The following is a 24,441-nucleotide window of genomic DNA, read 5'->3' as shown; positions in this document are numbered from 1 at the left end:
TGCAGTCATTCACTATATGGTTTATTTATATCTAATGCTGTGAAAGAAATTAGGAGGGTTTTATTCCTCCTCTCACTCCCCGCATCAGAGCATGCTCTTGAAAGATGTTTTGCAGTTAGGGAAGCCCGGTCTCATTTTTGATCCACTGAAGATGGTCCCCTATTCTGGTGTAGATGCTGTATTTGTCTTCTCCGGCGCACGGCTCCCCACATGCAATTATGGCTGTTAGAAACCGCGTGCCTTTAATGTCTGTGGTGTAAGGTCCACCACTGTCTCCTTGGTGGACCTTCTTAGCGTTGTCGGGACTCTTGCCGCAGAAAGTGTTGGGCACAATGCTATACCGAGTACTGTTTGGGCACATCGCTTGGTCAACTTGCAAAACTTGGAGGACACTTGGTGGCCTTCGTTGCTCCGCCAGCTTCCACCAGCCGCTCACGGTGCCGGGTCCATGTTCCAGGAGGCGGTCAGTGAACGCTTTGTCCGCCAGGCAAATCGGGGTGATATACGAGCTCCACTTCAGGGGTGAGTCCAGCTCCAGGAGCGCAATATCATGGTGGTACTTGTTGCTAGCGTTGTATGCGGGATGCGGGATCATCCTTACGATGCGGCGGAGTTGTTCCGTGTGTTCGAAAACGTCTACGTTATATTCACCTGGAAAAAGAGGCATTGGAAATATTCCAAGAAATTGCATATCCCTATTCACTTTCATCTTCAGTGGGCCAAAGGAATTCCAGAGCGACCGTATATACTTGAGTATAAGCCGACCCGAATATAAGCCAAGGTACCTAATTTTACCACCAAAAAAACCTGGGAAAACATTGATTCCAGTATAAGCCGAGGGTGGTATATTTCAGAAATAAAAACGGATGCCAATAAAATTATATTAATTGAGGCATCAATAGGTTAAATGTTTTTGAATACTGTATATACTCGAGTATAAGCCTAGTTTTTCAGCCCTTTTTTTAAGACTGAAAAAGCCTCCCTCGGCTTATACTCGGGTGAGGGTCCTGGTTGGCTTATATTTGGGTCAACTTATACTCGAGGATATATGGTATATTTATTATTTTTCTTTATTATGATTGGTATTGTTACATTTATTATTTTTTCTATTATTGTTGCTACTATTACATTTATTTTACTCTATTATTATTATTATTAAATTTATTATTTCAACTTATACTCGAGAATATATATTACATTTATTATTTTCTCTATTATTGTTGCTACTACAGTAGAGTTTCACTTATCCAAGCCTTGCTTATCCAAGCCTCTGGATTATCCAAGCTATTTTTGTAGTCCATGTTTTCAATACATTTATTATGATACATTTATTATTTTTCTGTATTACTATTGGTATTATTATAGTTATTATTTTTCTCTATTATTGTTGCTACTATTACATTTATTTTACTCTATTATTATTATTATTATTATTAATACATTTATTATTTCACTCTGATCTTATTATTATTATTGCATTTACTATTTTACTCTATTTATTATTTATTATTTTTCTCTATTATTATTGGTATTATTACATTTATTATTTTTCTCTATTATTGTTGCTACTACAGTAGAGTTTCACTTATCCAAGCCTCGCTTATCCAAGCCTCTGGATTATCCAAGCTATTTTTGTAGTCAATGTTTTCAATACATCGTGATATTTTGGTGCTAAATTCGTAAATACAGTAATTACTACATAGCGTTACTGCGTATTGAACTACTTTTTCTGTCAAATTTGTTGAATAACATGATGTTTTGGTGCTTAATTTGTAAAATCATAACCTAATTTGGTGTTTAATAGGCTTTTCCTTAATGCCTCCTTATTATCCAACATATTCGCTTATCCAACATTCTGCCGGCCCGTTTATGTAGGATAAGTGAGACTCTACTGTATTCCAAAAAATTGCATATCCTTATTCACATTCAAGCTATTATGTCAACAGTGGGCCAAAGGAACTCCAGAGTTACCGTATATACTCAAGTATAAGCCGGCCCGAATATAAGCTGAGGCACCTAATTTTACCACAAAAAACTGGGAAAACATTGACTCCAGTATAAGCCGAGAATGGTAAATTTCAGAAATAAAAACAGATACAGTAGAGTCTAACTTATCCAACACTTGCTTATCCAACATTCTGGATTATCCAACACATTTTTGTAGTCAATGTTTTCAATACATCATGATATTTTGGTGCTAAATTCGTAAATACAGTAATTACTACATAGCATTACTGCGTATTGAACTACTTTTTCTTTTTCTGGATAAGCGAGACTCTACTGTACCAATAAAATTACATTAATTGAGGCATCAGTAGGTTAAATGTTTTTGAATACTGTATATACTCGAGTATAAGCCTAGTTTTTCAGCTCTTTTTTAAGACTGAAAAAGCCACCCTCGGCTTATACTCAGGTGAGAGTCCTGGTTGGCTTATAATTGGGTCAGCTTATACTCGAGGATATATGGTATATTTATTATTTTTCTTTATTATGATTGGTATTGTTACATTTATTATTTTTTCTATTATTGTTGCTACTATTACATTTATTTTACTCTATTTATTATTATTATTATTAATACATTTATTATTTCACTCTGATCTTATTATTATTACATTTATTATTTTACTCTATTTATTATTATTATTACATGTATTATTTTACTCTATTTATTATTATTATTACATGTATTACTTTACTCTATTATTATTAAAAGGACACATAAGCACATTTACATTGAAGAAGATGAGAATAATGATTTGATCAGACTTGGAGAGTCTTATCTTAAATTAGAGCTTGATGTAAATATTCAAATACATTTAACCTACTGATGCCTCAGTTAATGTCATTTTATTGGTATCTATTTTTATTTCTGAAATTTACCACCCTCGGCTTATACTGGAATCAATGTTTTCCCAGGTCTTTTTGTGGTAAAATTAGGTGCCTTGGCTTATATTCGGGTCGGCTTATACTTGAGTATATACGGTATTTACATAAAGCTCTAATTTAACATAAGATTGTCCAACTGATTAAATTATTATTCATATCTTCTTCAATGTAAATGTGCTTATGTATCCTTTTAATAATAATAGAGTAAAATAATACATGTAATAATAAAAATAATAAATACAGGTTTCCCCTGACATTAAGTCCAGTCATGTCTGACTCTGGGGGTTGTTGCTCATCTCCATTTCTAAGCTGAAGAGCCGGCGTTGTCCATAGACTCCTCCAAGGTCATGTGGCCGGCATGACTGCATGGAGCGCCGTTACCTTCCTGCCGGAGTGGTACCTATTGATCTACTCACATTTGCATGTTTTCGAACTGCTAGGCTGGCAGGAGCTGGGGCTGACAGCAGGCGCTCATTCCGCTCCTGGGATTCAAACCTGAGACCTTTCGGTCCGCAAGTTCAGCAGCTCAGCGCTTTAACACACTGAGCCACCGGGGCTCCAAAAATAACACATGTAATAATAATAATAATAATAATAATAATAATAATAATAATAATAATAATAATAATAAATACAGGAAAATAATACATGTAGTAATAAATAGAGTAAAATAATAAATATAATAAAAATAAGATCAGAGTGAAATAATAAATGTATTATTAATAATAATAGAAATGAGAAATGAAAAATAAATGTTTCAAATTGATGATTGATTGATCGATCAACAAGTCCAGATTTTAGCTACCGTATATACTTGAGTAAATACGAGTATATAAACCGATGCACCTAATTTTACCACAAAAAAACCTGGGAAAACATTGATTCCAGTATAAGCCAAGGATGGTAAATTTCAGAAATAAAAATAGATACCAATAAAATTACATTAATTGAGGCATCAATAGGTTAAATGTTTTTGTATATTTACATAAAGCTCAAATTTAAGATAAGACTGTCCAACTCTGATCAAATCATTATTCTCATCTTCTTCAATGTAAATGTGCTTATGTATCCTTTTAATAATAATAGAGTAAAATAATACATGCAATAATAATAAGATCAGAGTGAAATAATAAAGGTATTATTATTAATAATAATAAAAATAGAGTAAAATAAATGTAATCGTAGCAACATTAATATAGAAAAATAATAAATGTAATAATACCAATAATAATAGAGAAAAATAATAAATGTACCATATATTCTCGAGTATAAGCTGACCCAAATATAAGCCAACCAGGACCCTCACCCGAGTATAAGTCAAGGGGGGCTTTTTCAGTCTTAAAAAAGGGCTGAAAAACTAGGCTTATACTCGAGTATATACAGTATTTTTTTGCCATTCCTGCTTTAAGTAAAAAAATAAAGCTGGCAGGAAAGGCAGTTTCCACATTTCACCTTCTCTGTTCCTTACCTGCCACAATGGTGTGTGGCTGCTGTGCCAAACAATGCGCCGCAGTGATGACCCACTTTTCGGCAATGATGGTCCCGCCGCAGAACCCTCTCCTCTCAAAGCTGTACATGGAAACCTAGAAGCAGAGAAAGTCTTGTTTTTTGCCTTCAAAGGGTTTTCTACTTAAAGTGTAGTTAGGTAAAGGTTTTCCCCTGACATTAAGTCCAGTCGTGTCCAACTCTGGGGGTTGGTGCTCATCTCCATTTCTAAGCCGAAGAGCCGGCTTTGTCCATAGACACCTCCAAGGTTGTGTGGCTGGCATGACTGCATGGAGCACTGTTCCCTTCCCACCGGAGCGATACCTATTGATCTACTCACATTTGTGTGTTTTGAACTGCTAGGTTGGTAGAAGCTGATGCTAACAGCTGGCACTCACTCCGCTCCCCGGATTCGAACCTGCAACCTTTCAGTCCACAAGTTCAGCAGCTCGGCACTTTAACACGCTGCACCATCGAGGGCTCCGAAAAAGTGACCCCAAAGTGACTCTATTTTCTGCAGCTAAGAGTTTGTCCAAGGTCATCCAGCGGGTTTCCAAAGCAAAATGGGGGTTCGAACTCCAATCTCCAGTTATAGTCCAAAGCTCAAATGGTTATCAAGTTATAAAAGTTGATGTAAGTTAATAATTTTTAATCTGATTTATAGTGTACTAGCTGTCCCCGGCCACGCGTTGCTGTGGCGAAGTCTGGTGGTATGGGAAATAAAGTATTGAGGAATTGGTGGTAGTTAAGTTAAAGGGTAAAGGGTTTCCCCAGACATTAAGTCCAGTTATGTCTGACTCTGGGGGTTGGTGCTCATCTCCATTTCTAAGCCGAAGAGCCGGCGTTGTCTGTAGACTCCTCCAAGGTCATGTGACCAGCATGACTGCATGATATGGCAGCATGGAGTCAAGATAATTCAGTTCAAAGCAGATAATATAAGATTCTAAATGGGTTATATAGCTGTGTGGAAGGGCCTTGAGTCTACACTGCCATATAATCCAGTGCAAATTAGATAATCTGTGGAAGAGGCCTAAGTGAAGCCTAACTGTGCCTGTCCCCTGGGCTGAGTCGGTTGCTAGGAGACCAAGTGGGCGGAGCTTAGCATTCTAACTGGCAGCAATTGGATAAAAACAATTATTCCTCTCCCTCTAATTAGGACTTTATTTTTCTTTTCTTTTTGTTGTATCAACCTAGAGCCTTGGATGATGGGTTGTGTTGTCAAATTTTGAGGTTGGGGGGCCCGTGGTTTTGTTGTTTTGTCCGCTGCCCTGATGCCATCACTCTTTTATATATATAGATTGTATAATTTTTATATGTGTGCTTATCGTAAGCCACCCTGAGTCCCCTCTCGGGTGAGAAGGGTGGGATATAAATGTTGTAATAAATAAATAAATATAAATAAATAAATCCAGGGCCTAAATCTTGTTTAAACTCCGACAAGATTAGAGTCATGGAATCCATTGGGTCTATCTGCAAGTTAATCCACTGTTCAACGATTCAACGATTCTGCTCCAGATAGGAAAAATGTTGGTTTTTGTGCAAAGTCCCACTTTTTTTATACAAATGGATTTCTTTTTTTGCAAATAAACAAATAAACCCAGAAACAACAACAACAACAACAACAACCACCACCACCTCATGGCAACTGGTCATCCTTTCTCACAGAGAATGAGAAAATTGGTAAGTGTTTTGTTTCTCCCCACAAAATGTAGGATCCTAACATCAATGTTAACGGCAGTCATGCTGGGCACATGACCTTGGAGGTGTCTACGGACAACGCCGGCTCTTGGGCTTAGAAATGGAGATGAGCACCAACCTCAAGAGTTGGACACGACTGGATTCAAAGTCAGGGGAAATTTTTTTAGCTAATGCCAATGTTGCTTTTGATATTCGCTACCTCCAGAGGGCGGCAAAGTCTAAACTGTACTGAAATCAATGCTGGTTTGACTATTGGACTGCCAAACAAAGAATTCTTGAAATAAATGCCTCAAATGTCACACTGTTATAATAACAGTATTATTGAGTATTATTATTTAAGTATTAAATAATTATTAAATAATTAAATAATTAAATTATAATAAATAATTAAATTATAATTAAATAATTAAATAATTAAATAATTAAATAATTAAGTATTATTATTTAACCAAAGGTACATGTCTAGCAGTTTCACTAGAGAGACGGGCCCTGCAATAAAACCCTGAGGAATTCTTGGAGCCAAAATGGTTCAGCTGCAATTTTTGAGTGCATCTACACTGCAGAATGTGGAGCCCCGGTGGCAAAGTGTGTTAAAGCACTGAGATGCTGAACTTGCAGACTGAAAGGTCCCAGGTTCAAATCCTGGGAGCGGAGTGAGCGCCCACTGTTAGCCCCAGCTTCTGCCAAACTAGCAGTTCAAAAACATGCCAATGTGAGTAGATCAATAGGTACTGCTCCGGCGGGAAGGTAACGGCGCTCAATGCAGTCATGACAGTGGCCACATGACCTTGGAGGTGTCTATGGACAATGCCAGCTCTTTGGCTTAGAAATGGAGATGAGCAACAACCCACAGAGGTTAGCACAGGACAGAACTCCCAAAAACAGCACGGATTGGAGACCCATGAAAGAGTATTTAATAAAAGAAAAAATAAATATTCACATAGAATTGGACTAAGGAAACTTCCTGGGAGAATAATAGAAACAAAAACAACAACAATAATAAATGTAGTTAAACCTTTTCTTTAAACTATAAAATTAAAACACATGATTATTGCAAAAAATAAAGAGGACAACTTCCAGAGCTCTGGAAGTCATAGAGACATATAGCAACTGATAAATGATATGTATATATCTATATAGTTTTTTTTCCTTCTACAGTAGAGTCTCACTTATCCAACATTCCCTTATCCAACATTCTGGATTATCCAACGCATTTTTGTAGTCAATGTTTTCAAAACATCATAATATTTTGGTGCTAAATTTGTAAATACAGTAATTACAACATAGCATTAATGCGTAATGAACTACTTTTTCTGTCAAATTTGTTGTATAACATGATGTTTTGATGCTTAATTTGTAAAATCATAACCTATTTTGATGTTTAATAGGCTTTTTCTTAACCTCTCCTTATTATCCAACATATTCGCTTATCCAACATTCTGCCGGCCCGTTTATGTTGGATAAGTGAGACTCTACTGTATACATCTATATAGTTTTTTCCCCCTTCTATTTCTTGTCTTATCCTGTTCTGTTTTTATTTTATTTTACTCTTCTTTTTATTTTTCTCTCTTCTTCTCTTTGGTTCTCCCACACTTTATGTTGGTATTTGGGTTGTGGTATCTAAGAGGTGTTTTTTATTCGAATGAAAAAAGACTCTCGATTACTGTTTGTAACAGGAAAGATACAAGTTGCTTAAAAATTGCACAATAAAAACAACTTAAAAAAGAAATGGAGATGAGCACCAACCCCCCCAGAATCAGACACGACTGGACTTAACGTCAGGGAAAACCTTTACCTATTGCAACATAATTGTTGCTACCTGCCACGGAACTTCGCCTTTCATGCTGTCCATGTTGGCAACTTCCCGCTTGGGTCTGGATGGTGGGAGAATCATCTGAGTCATGTTATCCAACATTTCCTCGTGGGCAGCAGTCGCGTTGGATGAAGCCTGGGAGAACGTATGCCTTGCTACCTCTGGAGCAGTGATCTTTCCACACGGGAAGGGCACTATGGATAAACGATAAACAAATATTTCAAATATTTAAATACTAGCTTGGATACCCAGTGTTGCCTGGGTTATTTGAAAAAGTCAATTTTTAATTGTATAAAATACATAAGGTTGTAGGTGGACTACCACTAGCATCTTGCCAAGAAATTCCATCAGTACTTATGTATTGATGGAGTTTCTCGGTATGCCGTCACACCCGGGCATCTATGATAAACTAAGATGAACCGTGGGGCCTTACTTCGAAGCTCAGGAGTCCCAGTTACCAAGGCCACTTCAAGTTGAACATCCAACAAGATTTTTATTTCCTCAAAGTCCTTGACATACTTGGCACACATAGTTAAGGTTACAAATATAAACAGTCAACTTATAAAATCATGCAGATGTTTCTTTCTTGCTTTCCCCCTTAGCTGCTGGGCTAACTTCCTCCAAAGGCGAAGAGATCCTGAGATGGTCTCTACTCTAGCCCTGAGCTGCTATATTAGAAAGAGCAAATCTTTCCCTATCTAAGCTCAAAGCTAGCTTGGAGACGGAGTAGTTGGAGCTCCTTCCAATGGCAGAGAAATCCTGAGATATTCTTTGCCCCAGTGCTGAGTTGCTATATTAGAAAGAGAAGGTCTTTCCCTATCTGAGCTCAGCACCAGTTTCAAAGGCAAGAAGTCAGTACTTGTGATGGCTTGTCTGAGCTGGCCTGGCTTGACCACACAAGCAAGTCTGAGTGGAAAGGCAAAAAAAAAAAAGGCTTCTCAAAATGGAGATTTCATCCCCAAGAAAAGGGGCGGTCTCAAAAACAAAAGGACACTTTGCAAGCTTTCAGCAGAAAAGGCTTTGCAGAATGGTTACAAATCTCTGCTAATGGCTGTCAGAGTGCTGCTGAGTCTGCAGCAACCCTGGGAAAAATGCAAAAAGAGTGCTATTCCCTGCAACCATGGGAAAATGCAAATCAAACCCTGGGAGACGGAACACTCGGCATGATGCGAGTGGTAGTTCACCCACAACCTTGTGTATCTTATACAATTAAAAATTTGCATTTTTCAAAAGTGGCCCATCAGAGCTCAAGATGATAGGACAATTCCTCTGTAATAGAGTGGGACAATGGCTTCCCTCGATCTAAACACTATACTCCCATCAATGTATATTAGAATTGCATTGATTCAACATGGGAAGACTTTTCCAAGGAATGTGTAGGACCTCTTCTAAGTCAAAAAGTGGACCATCAGAGGGTCAAGATGAGAGGACAAACCCTCTGTAAGAAAGTACATTATTTATGTGACAGCGCGAGTGGCGCCATCTATATGTCAAACTGTAAATTGCAAGATTTGAATTGTATCATGCCTGATTTTGCCTTTACCCTGTAAAAGTAATTGAATTGATTGGTTATTTATAGCTGTCAATCAATGTTGTTTGCACCAGTTATATTGCTTCCTCAGCTCAATTGTTTGGCTCCACCTCTTCCTGGAGTAGGACAGTGTTTCCTTTTTCATTCCACTATCAAGCTTTCTACCAGATGGACGTGAGAGAGAGACTTGGCTCTAAAAGCCCTTGATTAAGTTACCTCTCAGCACCAATTCTGAGGTTCTTACCCTTGAGACTTATGCTTCATGTTCAGGGCCAACTTGAACAACGTTGAGGAGTCTCAAGCACCTTCAAATCAGTTCTTTGGCACCAAAGAAAGACTGTGTCTTCAAACATAGGACATTTGGACTGAGGCTGAGGATTGCTCCGGCATTCACAGCCATTGAGAAAGAGGGACCTGGAAAAGCTTCTCAGCTGCAGAGCTCCTTGTACTTAAGACAACCAAAGACTGTAATGTATATTTTCCTTTACCCCTTTGAAACTTCCAGCTTATTGCCTTAAAGGGATAACCTTTTGTGAACAATAAAAGCAGTTTTGAGTTATCTACAGTGTTTTGGTCCTTGGGAGTTCCAGTTTCCCTAAAGGAGGGCAAGAAGCAATCCCCTGGGGAAAGATGTCACGTCCATGCCTCTTTCGCTAAGAGTTATAGCCCCAGGCGCGATGGCATAATTTGGGTTGAACAGGAGGGGCTTCACAAATGAAGAAGAAAAAGGAAGACACATTATTCCTCTGCCTGTTGGGCTGTCTTCCTGTCAAGAAAGCGTCAGGAGGGCTTTTTGTTTCTCCCCGTCTTTTCTGACATCAAATGATACAACCAGGAGGGACTTTTGGCCAATAAGCGAGCAATTAAAATCAATATGCCCCACAGTTAAGGTGCCAAGAAAGAGACAGCTTTAATAAAAAGGTTCAGCTCTACCAGACATTTATCATTCCTAACCATTTCTGTCACCATTTTTCCAGTGTTTGACGTGCTCTGTCTCTCTGCAATAAGTTTATTACAGGTCTGCAGAGGATCGAATCTGAGCAAATTCCTTACTCTGAAGACGATAGCTATAGGTATAGGTAAGAAGATAGCTAATCACACCTCTGACTTTAGTAAATATTTCTTTTACCTGTTGGTTCACAAGACTTCTGATCTTCCTGCAATCTATAGCCAGGAGCACAGGAACAGGTTGCTTTCCCCGTCAGTCCATTCTCGCAGATTTGTTTGCAACCCCCGTTGTTTGTTGAGCAGGAAGTATCTGGTGGGAGTTGAAACGTTTAGTACAGGTTGAGCTTCCCTTATTCCAAAATCCAAACTCTAAAACGCTTCTGCTCCTTCTTGGACTGCAAGCCCCAGAATCTCACAGCCAGCACGGCTGCTTCCAACCTGCTTTGCAGACTGCTTGCCTTCTGCTGCCAGACAGATGGGTTTTAAAGTGTTGGAATCCAACCCTGGGATTTGTCATTGGTGAGGCACCCACACTCTTTGGCAGAGGAAGCTACAGTCCTTGTAAAACTACACCTCACAGGATCCCATAGAATTGAGTCGCTGAGTTCAAGCAATGTCAAACTGCATTCACTCTACAGCAAGCATGAGCAAACTTGGGCCCTCCAGGTGTTTTGGACTTCAACTCCCAAAATTTCTAACAACCAGTAGGCTGTTAGGAATTGCAGGAGTTGAAGTTCAAAACACCCGGAAGGCCGAAGTTTGTCCATGCTTTACAGGGTCAATGCACCCCTTGAGACCTTAGGTTAACAACTTGGCTCTTGAGTATTTAATATTGAGGAGTTCTGCTTTTTAAAAAAAAATTAATTAATTTTTTATCTATATATATATATAAAAGAGTGATGGCATCAGGGCAGCGGACAAAACAACAAAACTACAGGCCCCCCAACCTCGAAATTTGACAACCCAACCCATCATCCACGGCTCTAGGTTGATACAACAAAAAGAAAAGAAAAATAAAGTCCTAATTAGAGGGAAAGGAATAATTGTTTTTATCCAATTGCTGCCAGTTAGAGGGCTAAGCTCCGCCCACTTGGTCTCCTAGCAACCAACTCAGCCAAGGGACAGCCAGGGTTCAGTTAGGGGACAGGCAGACTTAGGCCTCACTTAGGCTTCTTCCACAGATTATCAGATTTTAACTGGATTATATGGCAGTGTAGACTCAAGGCCCTTCCACACAGCTATATAACCCATTTATAATCTTATATTATCTGCTTTGAACTAGATTATCTTGACTCCACACTGCCATATAATCCACTTCAGTGTGCAGTCGGACACAACTGGACTTAATGTCAGGAGAAGACCTTTACCCTTTACCTTAACTACCACCAATTCCTCAATACATTTATTTCCCATACCACCAGACTTCGTCACAGCAATGCGTGGCCGGGCACAGCTAGTTGATATATATAAGAGTTAAGTACAACGAAAGAGTCAGAACAATGGTTGTTGACAGAAAGTGAAGAAAAATATATATAGAAAATCTATTTTAAAAAAGAGAGAAGGAAGAAGTGTGGGAATGGGAAAAGGAAATAAAGAAGGGAATAGAAAAGGAAGAAGAGGGAAAAGAAGTAAAAAAAAAATAAAAAATTTAAAAAAGAAAAAAACAACAATAAAAAATTAAAAAAACAAATAAAAAACTATAAATACATATAAAAATGACTTCCATCTTCGCCTTTGCGTTTTTAATTCCAAAGAAAAAAAAAAGAGGATGATGAAGAAGAAAAAATCAACCTCTTTTTTGAAAATAATAAGGACAAACACAAAAAAAGATTGTTGTCCTTTATGTTGGCTGAGTCAATGATTCTTTGCTTTTCATAAAATAGTAAGATGAGAGACACAAAAAGAATCGTCCTTCTGTTCTTTAATTGATATCCTTCAACTTCTTTTCCTTTCAAATTCTTCTACTTTAGACCAGTCTGTGTATTTTATCGGGTGTCCTGTGTTTTTCTTTGAGGGGTTCTGCTTTGATCTACAAATCCCAGAAGTGTCTAGTTCATTGTGGCTGGAAACATCTGGGATTTGTAGTTCAAAATGGAAGAACTCTGGCTGGATGTAGGCTGGTTTGATCAACTAAATGCCCAAGAGTCATGTTGATGTCATAGTTTCAGTTTTGGACTATGAGTTTGGAGACTTGGGCTTGAGTTGTCACTCAGCCATGGAAACCCGTTGGGTGGCCTTAGGCAAGTCACACTTTCTCAGCCTCAGAGGAAGGCAAAGGCAAAGTCTCTGAACTAATCAGGCCAAGAAAAACCCTTGATAGGTTCACCTTGGGGTTGCCATCAGTTGGAAACAACTCCAAGGCACACAATAGCAACAAGGAGCAACCTACTGCACTATCAACATACCTACTAGGCATGTCCGATCGATGAAAAAAATGTTTCAATTCTCGTTTCTAAAGTAGGGGGCGCCGGCGCTTCGAAATAGAAACTATTTCCAATTTTTTCACCCAAAAATTTCAGATATTTCTGAAAATTCGTAATGATTCTAATTGTTTCTAAAAACATTCTGGCGGGCCCGCATGCGCAATCGCCAAAAAAAACGGCACCTGGGGGGGACTTTTACAGGGCTCTCCCGCCCTCATTTCTGGAGCTATCCTCATCAAATTTGGTACAGTGTGAGAACACATTCAACACTCATAGCTCAACAAATTGCAGAACGTTTCCTGTATCCTACGATTTTTGGTGAATTTTCATAACTTTTTATAATACACTATTTTTTTAATATTTGAAAAATCCTGTTCCTGGTTTGATTGTCTTATTTCCTGTTCAATTGGGTTTTTATCATGTGAAATTCCCTCTTCTACTTGTGTATCTTTGTTTCTGTGGCTGGAAATCCATGAAAATGGTGGACATTTGCAGACACAGTAAACTTTGAAAACTATAAATTCCCTTGATATATTTTTAAGCAAGAAGGACACTGGAAATCAATGGTGCTTCTGGCTATGTGATCCCTCAACTCAATGCCTTTAGAAATGGACCAGTGACCACGCCAAGCAATGCCCTTGCAAGTTGTGCAAAGATACTTTGAAAACTAGAATTCCAGGTGGATGCAGAGGACCCTAGCCCCCACCTTTGCATCCATCGTGGAAGCTTCTGATTGGCCGGCTGCGCTAAGCTCCCATTCAAGGTAGGTTGCAGAAACAAAACAAAAAAAATTAAAAATATTTTAAAAATATCTTTAAAAAATTTTTTTGGGGAAAAAAATTAACAAAACATTAAGAGACAATTAGAGAATGGGCCAACGATGGTTCAAATTACATTGCCGGTTACGCCGTGAGACAACGTATTGGAATGCGTCTCAAAAAGCGAGAACAATCCGATATCAATCCGAGATAAGATTCAAAACATTTTTTGGACATACCTAATACCTACCTATCTCACAGTTCTTTCCTTCATAACCAGCCCGGCAGGCACAAACATAGTTATTGTTTTCAACACGACACCGCCCTCCGTTCAGGCAGAGGTGCCACGTGCATGGGTTTTCATATTGTCCTTGGAAAGGAAGAAAGATTGGAGCATAGTTGGAACCAGGAATTAAAAGCCCATTGGGTGATGGGTTTCAAATAGAAGGACATCATCCTGAATGCAACTGGTTTGGTCAAAAGCAAAGCAGAGACAGGTGTGGTTAATACTTGGATGGAAGACTTTCAGGATGAGAGACCTCCAGGGAATCCCAGAGATTTAGAGGCAGGAAAGAATCCTATGGCGTTGAACCAGACTCAACAATACAGATGTGAAGTCTTGGCTCTGCCTTTTCCTCTCCTTAGATTTAGTTTACTCTGTGTAAGTTTTCTCAATAATGTAGATACCTCCATTTGAATTACTGTATATACTCAAGTATAAGCCTAGTTTTTCAGCCCTTTTTTAAAGACTGAAAAAGCCCTCCTCGGCTTATACTTGGGTGAGAGTCCTGGTTGGCTTATATTTGGGTCAGCTTATGCTCGAGAACATATGGTACATTTATTATTTTTCTCTATTATTGTGGCTACTATTACATTTATTTTACTCTATTTTTATTATTATTAATACATTTATTATTTCACTCTGATCTTATTATTATTATTGCATTTATTATTTTACTCTATTTATTATTACATGTATTATTTTCTGTATTTATTATCATTATTATTACATGTATTATTTTACTCTATTATTATTAAAAGGATGCATAAGCACATTTACATTGAAGAAGATGAGAATATCTTAAATCTGAGCTTTATGTAAATATTCAAAAACATTTAACCCACTAATGCCTCAATTAATGTAATTTTATTGGTATCTATTTGACCCCAGTATAAGCCGGGAGTGGTAAATTTCAGAAATAAATATAGATACCAATAAAATTACATTAATTTAGGCATCAGTAGGTTAAATGCTTTTGAATATTTACATAAAGCTATAATTTAAGATAAGACTCTCCAAGTCTGATCAAATCATTATTCTCATCTTCTTCAATGTAAATGTGCTTATGTATCTTTTTAATAATAATAGAGTAAAATAATACATGTAATAATAATAATAATACAGGAAAATAATACAAGTACAGTAGAGTCTCACTTATCCAACATAAACGGGCTGGCAAAATGTTGGATAAGCGAATATGTTGGATAATAAGGAGGCATTAAGGAAAAGCCTATTAAACATCAAATTAGGTTATGATTTTACAAATTAAGCACCAAAACATCATGTTATACAACAAATTTGACAGAAAAAGTAGTTCAATACGCAGTAATGCTATGTGGTAATTACTGTATTTATGAATTTAGCACCAGAATATCACGATATATTGAAAACATTGACTACAAAAATGCGTTGGATAATCCAGAACGTTGGATAAGTGAGACTCTACTGCAATAATAGAGTAAAATAATAAATGTATTATTAATAATAAAACAGAGTAAAATAAATGTAAAAGTAACAATAATAGAGTAAAATAATAAATGTAATAATAATAATTAATAGAGTAAAACAATAAATGTAACAATACCAATAATAATAGAGAAAAATAATAAATATACCATATATACTTGAGTATAAGCCAACTTCAATATAAGCCCACCAGGACCCTCACCCGAGTATAAGCTGAGGAGGTTTTTTTTAGTCCTAAAAAGGGCTGAAAAACTAGTCTTATACTCGAATATATACAGTAATACTGGTTCCCATTCCTAGTTTTAAGTTGATTATTAGCCATTCTGGACTCATGTAAACCAGAATATGGGGGCTAGGATGAGGAGACGATAAAAAAGCAAACTTTTTTGCATTTGCAGCACTGTGTACGTGCCGGATGTTTCCATTTGTGGCACCCAAACTTTATTCAGTTCAGAGACCAAAGTACATTTGACATCAAAGTTGTTGCAACTGACCTTCTGAGAGTTCCTGTTTGAATCTTGCACCACTAATGATTTATGCTTGGTATCTAATCTAAAAAGAAACCAAAATACATACCTGTGTATCCCTTCCAAAATTCGACCTAAAAGAAAAAGCGTAAAATTAAAGTCAAATAAAAGTAAATTACTCTAGGTTTTAGTCTAAACTTTACAGTTATCCAAGGCATTGGAATTATTTGGATAGCTCAACACCTTGGATGTTTGAATGTTGTATTATTATTATTATTATTGTTATTATTGTTATTAATATGAACTTTTATCCTGTTTTTCTCCCACATATGGGACTCAAAGCGACGAGTCCCCTAGGAGAAAAGGGCAGAATATACCGTATATACTCGAGTATAAGCCGACCCAAATATAAGTCGAGGCACCTAATTTTACCGCAAAAAAAACTGGGAAAACGTTGACTCCAGTATAAGCCGAGAGTGGTGAATTTCAGAAATAAAAATAGATACCAATAAAATTACATTAATTTAGGCATTAGTAGGTTAAATGTTTTTGAATATTTACATAAAGCTCAAATTTAAGATAAAACTGTCCAACTCTGATTAAATCATTATTCTCATCTTCTTCAATGTAAATGTGCTTATGTATCCTTTTAATAATAATAGAGTAAAATAATACATGTAAAAATATAATAAATACAGGAAAATAATACAAGTAATAATAGATAGAGTAAAATAATAAATGCAATAATAATAATAAGATCAGAGTGAAATAATAAATGTAATAATAATAATAATAATAATAATAATAATAATAATAATAATAGCCGCTATCAGGACTTCAAGATTGAACTTCAAAGACTCTGGCAGAAACCAGTGCAGGTGGTCCCGGTGGTGATGGGCACACTGGGTGCTGTGCCAAAAGATCTCAGCCGGCATTTGGAAACAATAGACATTGACAAAATCACGATCTGTCAACTGCAAAAGGCCACCCTACTGGGATCTGCGCACATCATCCGAAAATACATCACACAGTCCTAAACACTTGGGAAGTGTTCGACTTGTGATTCTGTGATACGAAATCCAGCATATCTATCTTGTTTGCTGTGTCATAATAAAATAATAATAATAATAATAATAATAATAATAGAGTAAAATAAATGTAATAGTAGCAACAATAATAGAGAAAAATAATAAATGTAATAATACCAATAATAATAGAGAAAAATAATAAATGTACCATATATTCTCGAGTATAAGCTGACCCAAATATAAGCCAACCAGGACCCTCACGCGAGTATAAGCCGAGGGGGGCTTTTTCAGTCTTAAAAAAGGGCTGAAAAATTAGGCTTATACTCGAGTATATACAGTAAATAAAGTGTATTATTATTGTTATTATTATTATTGGATAGTTTGTTGGAGTGGATTTGCACATTCATAGGCATAGAAGGGCATATCTACATTATGGAATAAATGCAGTTTGACACCACTTGAGCTGCCATGGGATCCTGGCCAAGCCAGTTAGAGTGGCATCAAACTGCATTAAGTCTACAGTGTAGATACACCCTCAGGAAAGCACCCAATGGTCAGGTTTTGAGACATCTCACCGTTTTCTTGTCATCCTCAAAGACTTCCCTCGCTTCTTCATAATCACATACTTCTTCTATACATTCACGTTCAAGGTTTCCTTGACGGATCTCCTCCAGAAATCCGGAATTGTGCCTTTTATACCTGACCAAAACATTGCTGGCTGCCTCCTGGTTGATAAAAACTTCAACATGAAAAGGAAGAAGAGACAATTGGTATCATTGCTCTATGAAATGCACGCTAAACTGATGGTAAGAAACCTATTTATTTATTTATTTACAGTATTTATATTCCGCCCTTCTTTCTCACCCCGAAGGGGACTCTGGGAGGACCACATTGTACACATATAAGGCAAACATTCAATGCCATATAAACATAGAACAGAGACAGAGACAGACACAGAGGCAATTTAAACCTTCTCCAGCTTCCTGAGGGTATATTTATTTATTTACAGTATTTATATTCCATCCTTCTCACCCCAAAGGGGACTCAGGGCGAATCACATTGTACACATATAAGGCAAACATTCAATGCCCATATACACATAGAACAGAGACAGAGACAGACAAAGAGGCAATTTAAACCTTCTCCAGCTTCCTGAGGGTATATTTATTTATTTACAGTATTTATATTCCATACTTCTCACCCCAAAGGGGACTCGGGGTGGATCACATTGTACACATATAAGGCAAACATTCAATGCCCATATACACATAGAACAGAGACAGAGACAGACAAAGAGGCAATTTAAACCTTCTCCAGCTTCCTGAGGGTATATTTATTTATTTACAGTATTTATATTCCATACTTCTCACCCCAAAGGGGACTCGAGGTGGATCACATTGTACACATATAAGGCAAACATTCAATGCCATATAAACATAGAACAGAGACAGAGACAGACACAGAGGTAATTTAAACCTTTTCCAGCTTCCTGAGGGTATGCTTGATTCCGACCACAAAGGAAGCGGTTGCTTCATCATCCACTACGATGGCAACTTCCTCATTCCAACGGTGGTTGGATGATTTTTATGGTGTTGTAAATTAGCCTCCCCACATATAAGTACTACCTAAATTTCCTACTTGATAGATGCAACTATCTTTCGGGTTGCTTAAGTCAGCAACGAGCTGGGGCTATATATATATATATTTTTAATTGTCGGGTGCTCACCCTGACACGGGCTGGCCTCGAACTCATGACCTCTTGGTCAGAGTGATTTATTGCAGCTGGCTGCTAACCAGCCTGCGCCACAGCCTGGCATTCCTATAAAGAATGGCACATTGTGAAAATGGTGATGCAGAACACTTCTAGACGTGAGACCAAATTGGAACTAATGCCTGCCTTTTTGAAGACATTGCTAACAAAGGTTGGAACCAGATGCTGGCATTCAACTGCTCAACACATAAAATATCCTATTGCGGAGAGCCGATTTGCAATTTTGGCTCATTTGTGTATAGTTGTTTTGCAACGAAAACTGCATTTTTCTGAGCAGAAAATGATATCTTCACATATATTTCAAAGGCTTGTTCACATCGGGAAGAAAATGACTAATCGGGCATGAAGAAAAATTACACCCTTGCCTTGAGCTAATATGCTTTGATCTCTGGATGATGAATATATTCAGGATTTCATTGGCAATACAAATTTGGCCAGATTTGATATCGGTGTTTAGGAAAGCAACTCATTTTGGGCTCCAAAGCCCATAATCCCCCCAGTCAATATAGATATAGAATTTATTGATTGATTAATTCAATGTGGAGATTGCATTAAGTTACTGTATATACTCTAGTATAAGCCGGCCCGAATATAAGCCGAGGCACCTAATTTTATCACCAAAAAAACTGGAAAAACATTGACTCCAGTATAAGCCGAAGGTGGGAAATTTCAGAAATAAAAATAGATACCAATAAAATTACATTAATTCAGGCATCAGTAGGTTAAATGTTTTTGAATATTTACATAAAGCTCAAATTTAAGATAAGACTGTCCAACTCTGATCAAATCATGATTCTCATCTTTTTCAATGTAAATGTGCTTATGTATCCTTTTAATAATAATAGAGTAAAATAATACATGTAATAATAATAATAATAATAATAATAATAATAATAATAATAATAATAATAATAATAAATACAGGAAAATAATACAAGTAGTAATAAATAGAGTAAAATAATAAATATAAGAATAAAATGACATTAACTGAGGCATCAGTAGGTTCAATGTTTTTGAATATTTACATAAAGCTCAAATTTAAGATAAGACTGTCCAACTCTGATCAAATCATGATTCTCATCTTCTTCGATGTAAATGTGCTTATGTATCCTTTCAATAATAATAGAGTAAAATAATACATGTAATAATAATAATAATAAATACAGGAAAATAATACAATTAATAATAAATAGAGTAAAATAATAAATGCAATAATAATAATAAGATCAGAGTGAAATAATAAATGTATTATTAATAATAATAAATATAGAGTATAATAAATGTAATAGTAGCAACAATAACAGATAAAAATAATAAAAGTAATACAGTAGAGTCTCACTTATCCAACATAAACGGGCCGGCAGAACGTTGGATAAGCGAGTATGTTGGATAATAAGGAGAGATTAAGGAAAAGCCTATTAAACATCAAATTAGGTTATGATTTTACAAATTAAGCACCAAAACTTCATGTTATACAACAAATTGGACAGAAAAAGTAGTTCAATACGCAGTAATGTTATGTTATAATTACTGTATTTACGAATTTAGCACCAAAATATCATGATATATTGAAAACATTGACTACAAAAATGGCTTGGATTATCCAGAGGCTTGGATAAGTGAGTGTTGGATAAGTGAGACTCTACTGTAATAATAAGATCAGAGTGAAATAATAAATGTATTATTATTAATAATAAATATAGAGTAAAATAAATGTAATAGTAGCAACAATAATAGATAAAAATAATAAATGTAATAATACCAAGCCGAGGGGGGCTTTTTCAGTCTTAAAAAAAGGGATGAAAAACTAGGCTTAAACTCGAGTATATACAGTAAGTTTTATGGCCTAAAATCCCCATCCATTGGGATTTCTTCAGTCCAAGCCAATAGAAGTAATTTCTTCAAGCTCTATTCTCTTCGCAAGTGACTAGCATTTGGGTTTTTAAAATTGCTTGTAAAGTATCGACTCCTTTATACAAATCTCTTTCTTGTTAAGTTTAAAACGAACCTACCTGCACATTTGGTGTGGAAAACAGAGCCCAGGAGACACGCCGCAAGCAAGAAGACAACGCTTGCCATTTTTAGGAAATGCTGAGCCGTTTTTTCCGACTAACTGTGAAATGGGAATTTATGTCTCAATCCTTCCAAAGGGCAGGTACATATTTGTTTTGCCTCGGGTTCAGGGGTCAGATGTTCACCAACTCTATAAAACTACAACTTTCAGGATTCTATAGCATGGAGTCATGGCATCAAACTGCATTCATTTGACAATGTACGCCTTGGTTAGTAGCCAGCTGCAATAAATCACTACCGACCGAGAGGTCATGGGATCAAAGCCCGGATCAGATTGAGCTCCTGACCGTTAATAGCCTAGCTCCCTGTCCTCAGCTGCTGCAAGAAGATTGCACAGACAGACTACAAGCAGAGGCATAACACCGTTGCTCAGATGATTCATTGGAACTTGTGTGACAAATACCATCTGCCTGCGACAAATAACTGGTGGGATCACAAGCCGGAAAAAGTTACAGAGAATGAACATGTCAAGCTACTCTGGGACTTCCGAATTTAGACAGACAGGGTTTTGGAGCACAAGACTCCTGACCTCACGATCGTGTTAAAAAACAAAATATGGATTGTCGATGTTGCAATCCCAGGTGACAGCAGGATTGAGGAGAAACAACTGGAAAAGCTGACACGATATGAGGATTTGAAGATCGAATTGCAAAGACTCTGGCACAAGCCAGTCAAGGTGGTCCCAGTGGTGATGGGCACACTGGCTGCAGTGCCTAAAGACCTTGGCCTGCACTTAAACACAATTGGCACTGACAAAATCCCACCTGCCAGCTGCAGAAGGCCACCTTGCTGGAATCTGCAGGCATTATTTGCCGATACATCACACAGTCCTAGACTCTTGGGAAGTGTCCGGTGTGTGATCCAATATAACAGACAACAGAGTGTCTGCTGTGGACTCATCTTGTTGTGTATCAAATAATAATAATAATAATAATAATAATAATAATAATAATAATAAGACAGAAGGCCTGATCCTTGCAGCCCAGGAGCAAGCCATCAGAACAAATGCAATTAAGGCCAAGATCGAAAAATCAGCTGATGACCCAAAATGCAGACTGTGCAAGGAAACTGACGAAACCATGGATCATATCCTCAGCTGCTGTAAGAAAATTGCACAGACAGACTACAAACAGAGGCACAACTATGTGGCCCAAATGATTCATTGGAACTTATGCCTCAAGTACCACCTCCCAGCAGCAAAGAACTGGTGGGATCACAAACCTGCAAAAGTATTGGAAAATGAGCACGCAAAGATACTGTGGGACTTCCGAATCCAGACTGACAAAGTTTTGGAACACAACACACCAGACATCACAGTTGTGGAAAAGAAAAAGGTCTGGATCATTGATGTTGCCATCCCAGGTGACAGTCGCATTGCCGAAAAACAACAGGAAAAAACTCAGCCACTATCAGGACCTCAAGATTGAACTTCAAAGACTCTGGCAGAAACCAGTGCAGGTGGTCCCGGTGGTGATGGGCACACTGGGTGCCTTGCCAAAAGATCTCAGCCGGCATTTGGAAACAATAGACATTGACAAAATCACGATCTGCCAACTGCAAAAGGCCACCCGACTGGGATCTGCGTGCATCATCTGAAAATACATCACACAGTCCTAGACACTTGGGAAGTGTTCGACTTGTGATTTTGTGATACGAAATCCAGCATGTCTATCTTGTTTGCTGTGTCATAATAAAATAATAATAATGATGATGATGATGTAGATGCACTCAAAGGAACTCGTTACGTCTTCAGGCTTAAGTCCACAACCCAAACATGATGCTTCCTTCTTCTCCAGACAGTGGGTTATTTTGGGAAAGGTAAATGTCAAAAAGTGAAGCCATGCCTGGCGGGATCGACAAAAATAAAAATGCATGCCGAAGAGAGGGATGAATGGGAAAAAAGCCCTTTGAAATCTCCCAGTTCAAAGGCAGCTCCCCTGGATGAGCGATGCCAAGCCTGTTGAAAGGCTCCCAAAGCTGTGAGTAAATATGATGATTAATTCATCACAATGGGCCCCTTCTGCCAGGGAAAGAGCTAATAATCTTCAATGCGGTCTTTATCAAAAAAACAAAACCAAATGTCTTCTAAAATGTTGTTTGCATCTACTGGCAATTGCCTCTTCTGGAAAGAGACACAGGCGCACAGATGGCGTCTGAGTTGGTGGGAAATTATATTGAGATTTCTCAGTCCTTTTGGAACCTTTGGGGTGTCTTGAATGTATTCAATGGATGGGTTGAGCATTATTTATTTACAGTATTTATATTCCTCCCTTCTTTCTCACCCCGAAGGGGAATCAGGGCGGATTACAATGAACACATATATGGCAAACATTCAGTGCCAACAGACAAACAACATACATTAGACAAACTCAGAGGCATTTTTAACATTTTTCCAGCTTCACGATTCCGGCCACAGGGGGAGGTGTTGCTTCACCGTCCAGTAGTGGCTGTACTTCCTCATTCCTTTCCTCGTGTTTTGCTGGCAGTTTTATGGTGTTGTAAATTTGCCTCCCGCATAAAGCGTCCCTAAATTTCCCTAATTGACAGGTGCAACTGTCTTCCGGGGCTGCATAGGTCAACAGCAAGCCGGGGCTATTAATGGTTGGAGGCTTAACCCAACCCGGGCTTCGAACTCATGACCTCTCGGTCAGTAGTGATTTATAGCAGCTGGTTACTAGCCAGCTGCGCCACAGCCCGGCATGCAAACATGAAACTTTCAAACCATTGTTGAATGTATAGCAGAGGTCTGAATTTTTTTTAAATAAAATTATATAGCAATATAATTCTGATGTTAGCTCCATCTCTTCTGTTAACTTTGCAAATAAACCCCATCTTTATGCCCTCTGGTGGAGAATATAAAATATAGTAATATCCCATACTGGTTTTGGGTTGCATCGCAGGAAACCTCTCTCCTTTTCTTCCCTTCTTTCCATCCTTCTCATAGTGAGCTGACCTACTTCTGTACATTTGCATCTTAAAAGGAGGAATTAATTGCATGGCTCTATGTTAAAAAAGGAGGAAAGTAAGAAGGCCCTGCTTTCCCTGCAGCCAACACATTAATATTTCCAGAACTCCAAAACGCCAGAACTTCAAAACTCCCTTTTTCCCAGACTGCTTCCATTGAAAATCTGCCACTCCCATACTGTACCATCTCCACTGAACATGGCGGGTGAACAGCGTCGCTGTCTGTCACACTTTCTGGATTGTCATAAGGTCACTTATATAGCAATATTTTGCTGATTTTGTCCCAAAATTGTAAATGAATGATAGACGTATTCGCCCTTTGGCCTAGACTTGTGTTTTATATCTCTTTCCTGCAATATTGTTTTTATGATGGTTTTACTGATATTGTTGATTTATTGTTGTAAATTTATGTGTTTTGATTCGTTTTTATATTGTGATGTTGGGCAAGGCCCCATGTGAGCCGCCCCGAGTCCCTACGGGGAAATGGGGCGGGATACAAGAATAAAATTATTATTATTATTATTATTATTATTATTATTATTATTATTATTATTATTATTATTCCATCCTGGCTCCATCTGGGGCCGGGCTGTGGCGCAGGCTGGTTAGCAGCCAGCTGCAATAAATCACTCTGATCAAGAGGTCATGAGTTCAAGGCCAGCCCGTGTCAGGGGTGAGCACCCGACAATTAAAATAAATAAATAAAGCCCCTGCTCGTTGTTGACCTAAGCAACCTGAAAGATAGTTGCATCTATCAAGTAGGAAATTTAGGTAGCACTTATATGTGGGGAGGCTAATTTACGGCACTATAAAAAATCATCCAGCCGTCGTTGGAATGAGGAAGTT

The 24,441-nt window shown here is 37.6% G+C and overlaps 1 protein-coding gene across 2 annotated transcripts in view; it reads right to left on the bottom strand.

The window, feature by feature from the left end:
- Positions 1-24,441, bottom strand: part of f9 (coagulation factor IX) — a 34,139-nt gene continuing 9,698 nt past the window's right edge. Inside the window, exons 1-8 of one of the 2 annotated variants that reach the window (XM_062963665.1) lie at positions 20,571-20,727; positions 17,363-17,526; positions 15,869-15,893; positions 13,796-13,915; positions 10,546-10,674; positions 7,892-8,079; positions 4,358-4,472; positions 1-651 (exon numbers count right to left, since the gene is read on the bottom strand). In XM_062963665.1, coding sequence (XP_062819735.1) covers positions 116-651; positions 4,358-4,472; positions 7,892-8,079; positions 10,546-10,674; positions 13,796-13,915; positions 15,869-15,893; positions 17,363-17,526; positions 20,571-20,637 — 1,344 coding nt within the window. In that variant the 5' untranslated portion in view covers positions 20,638-20,727 and the 3' untranslated portion in view covers positions 1-115. Of the gene's footprint in view, positions 652-4,357; positions 4,473-7,891; positions 8,080-10,545; positions 10,675-13,795; positions 13,916-15,868; positions 15,894-17,362; positions 17,527-20,570; positions 20,728-24,441 lie in introns of those variants that run through there. The other variant, XM_062963664.1, reaches the window with a different exon arrangement.

The sequence above is a fragment of the Anolis carolinensis genome, unplaced genomic scaffold (assembly GCF_035594765.1).
Source record: "Anolis carolinensis isolate JA03-04 unplaced genomic scaffold, rAnoCar3.1.pri scaffold_12, whole genome shotgun sequence".
NCBI classification, from domain to species: Eukaryota; Metazoa; Chordata; class Lepidosauria; order Squamata; family Dactyloidae; genus Anolis; species Anolis carolinensis.
This window is presented reverse-complemented; position numbering and strand designations above follow the sequence as displayed.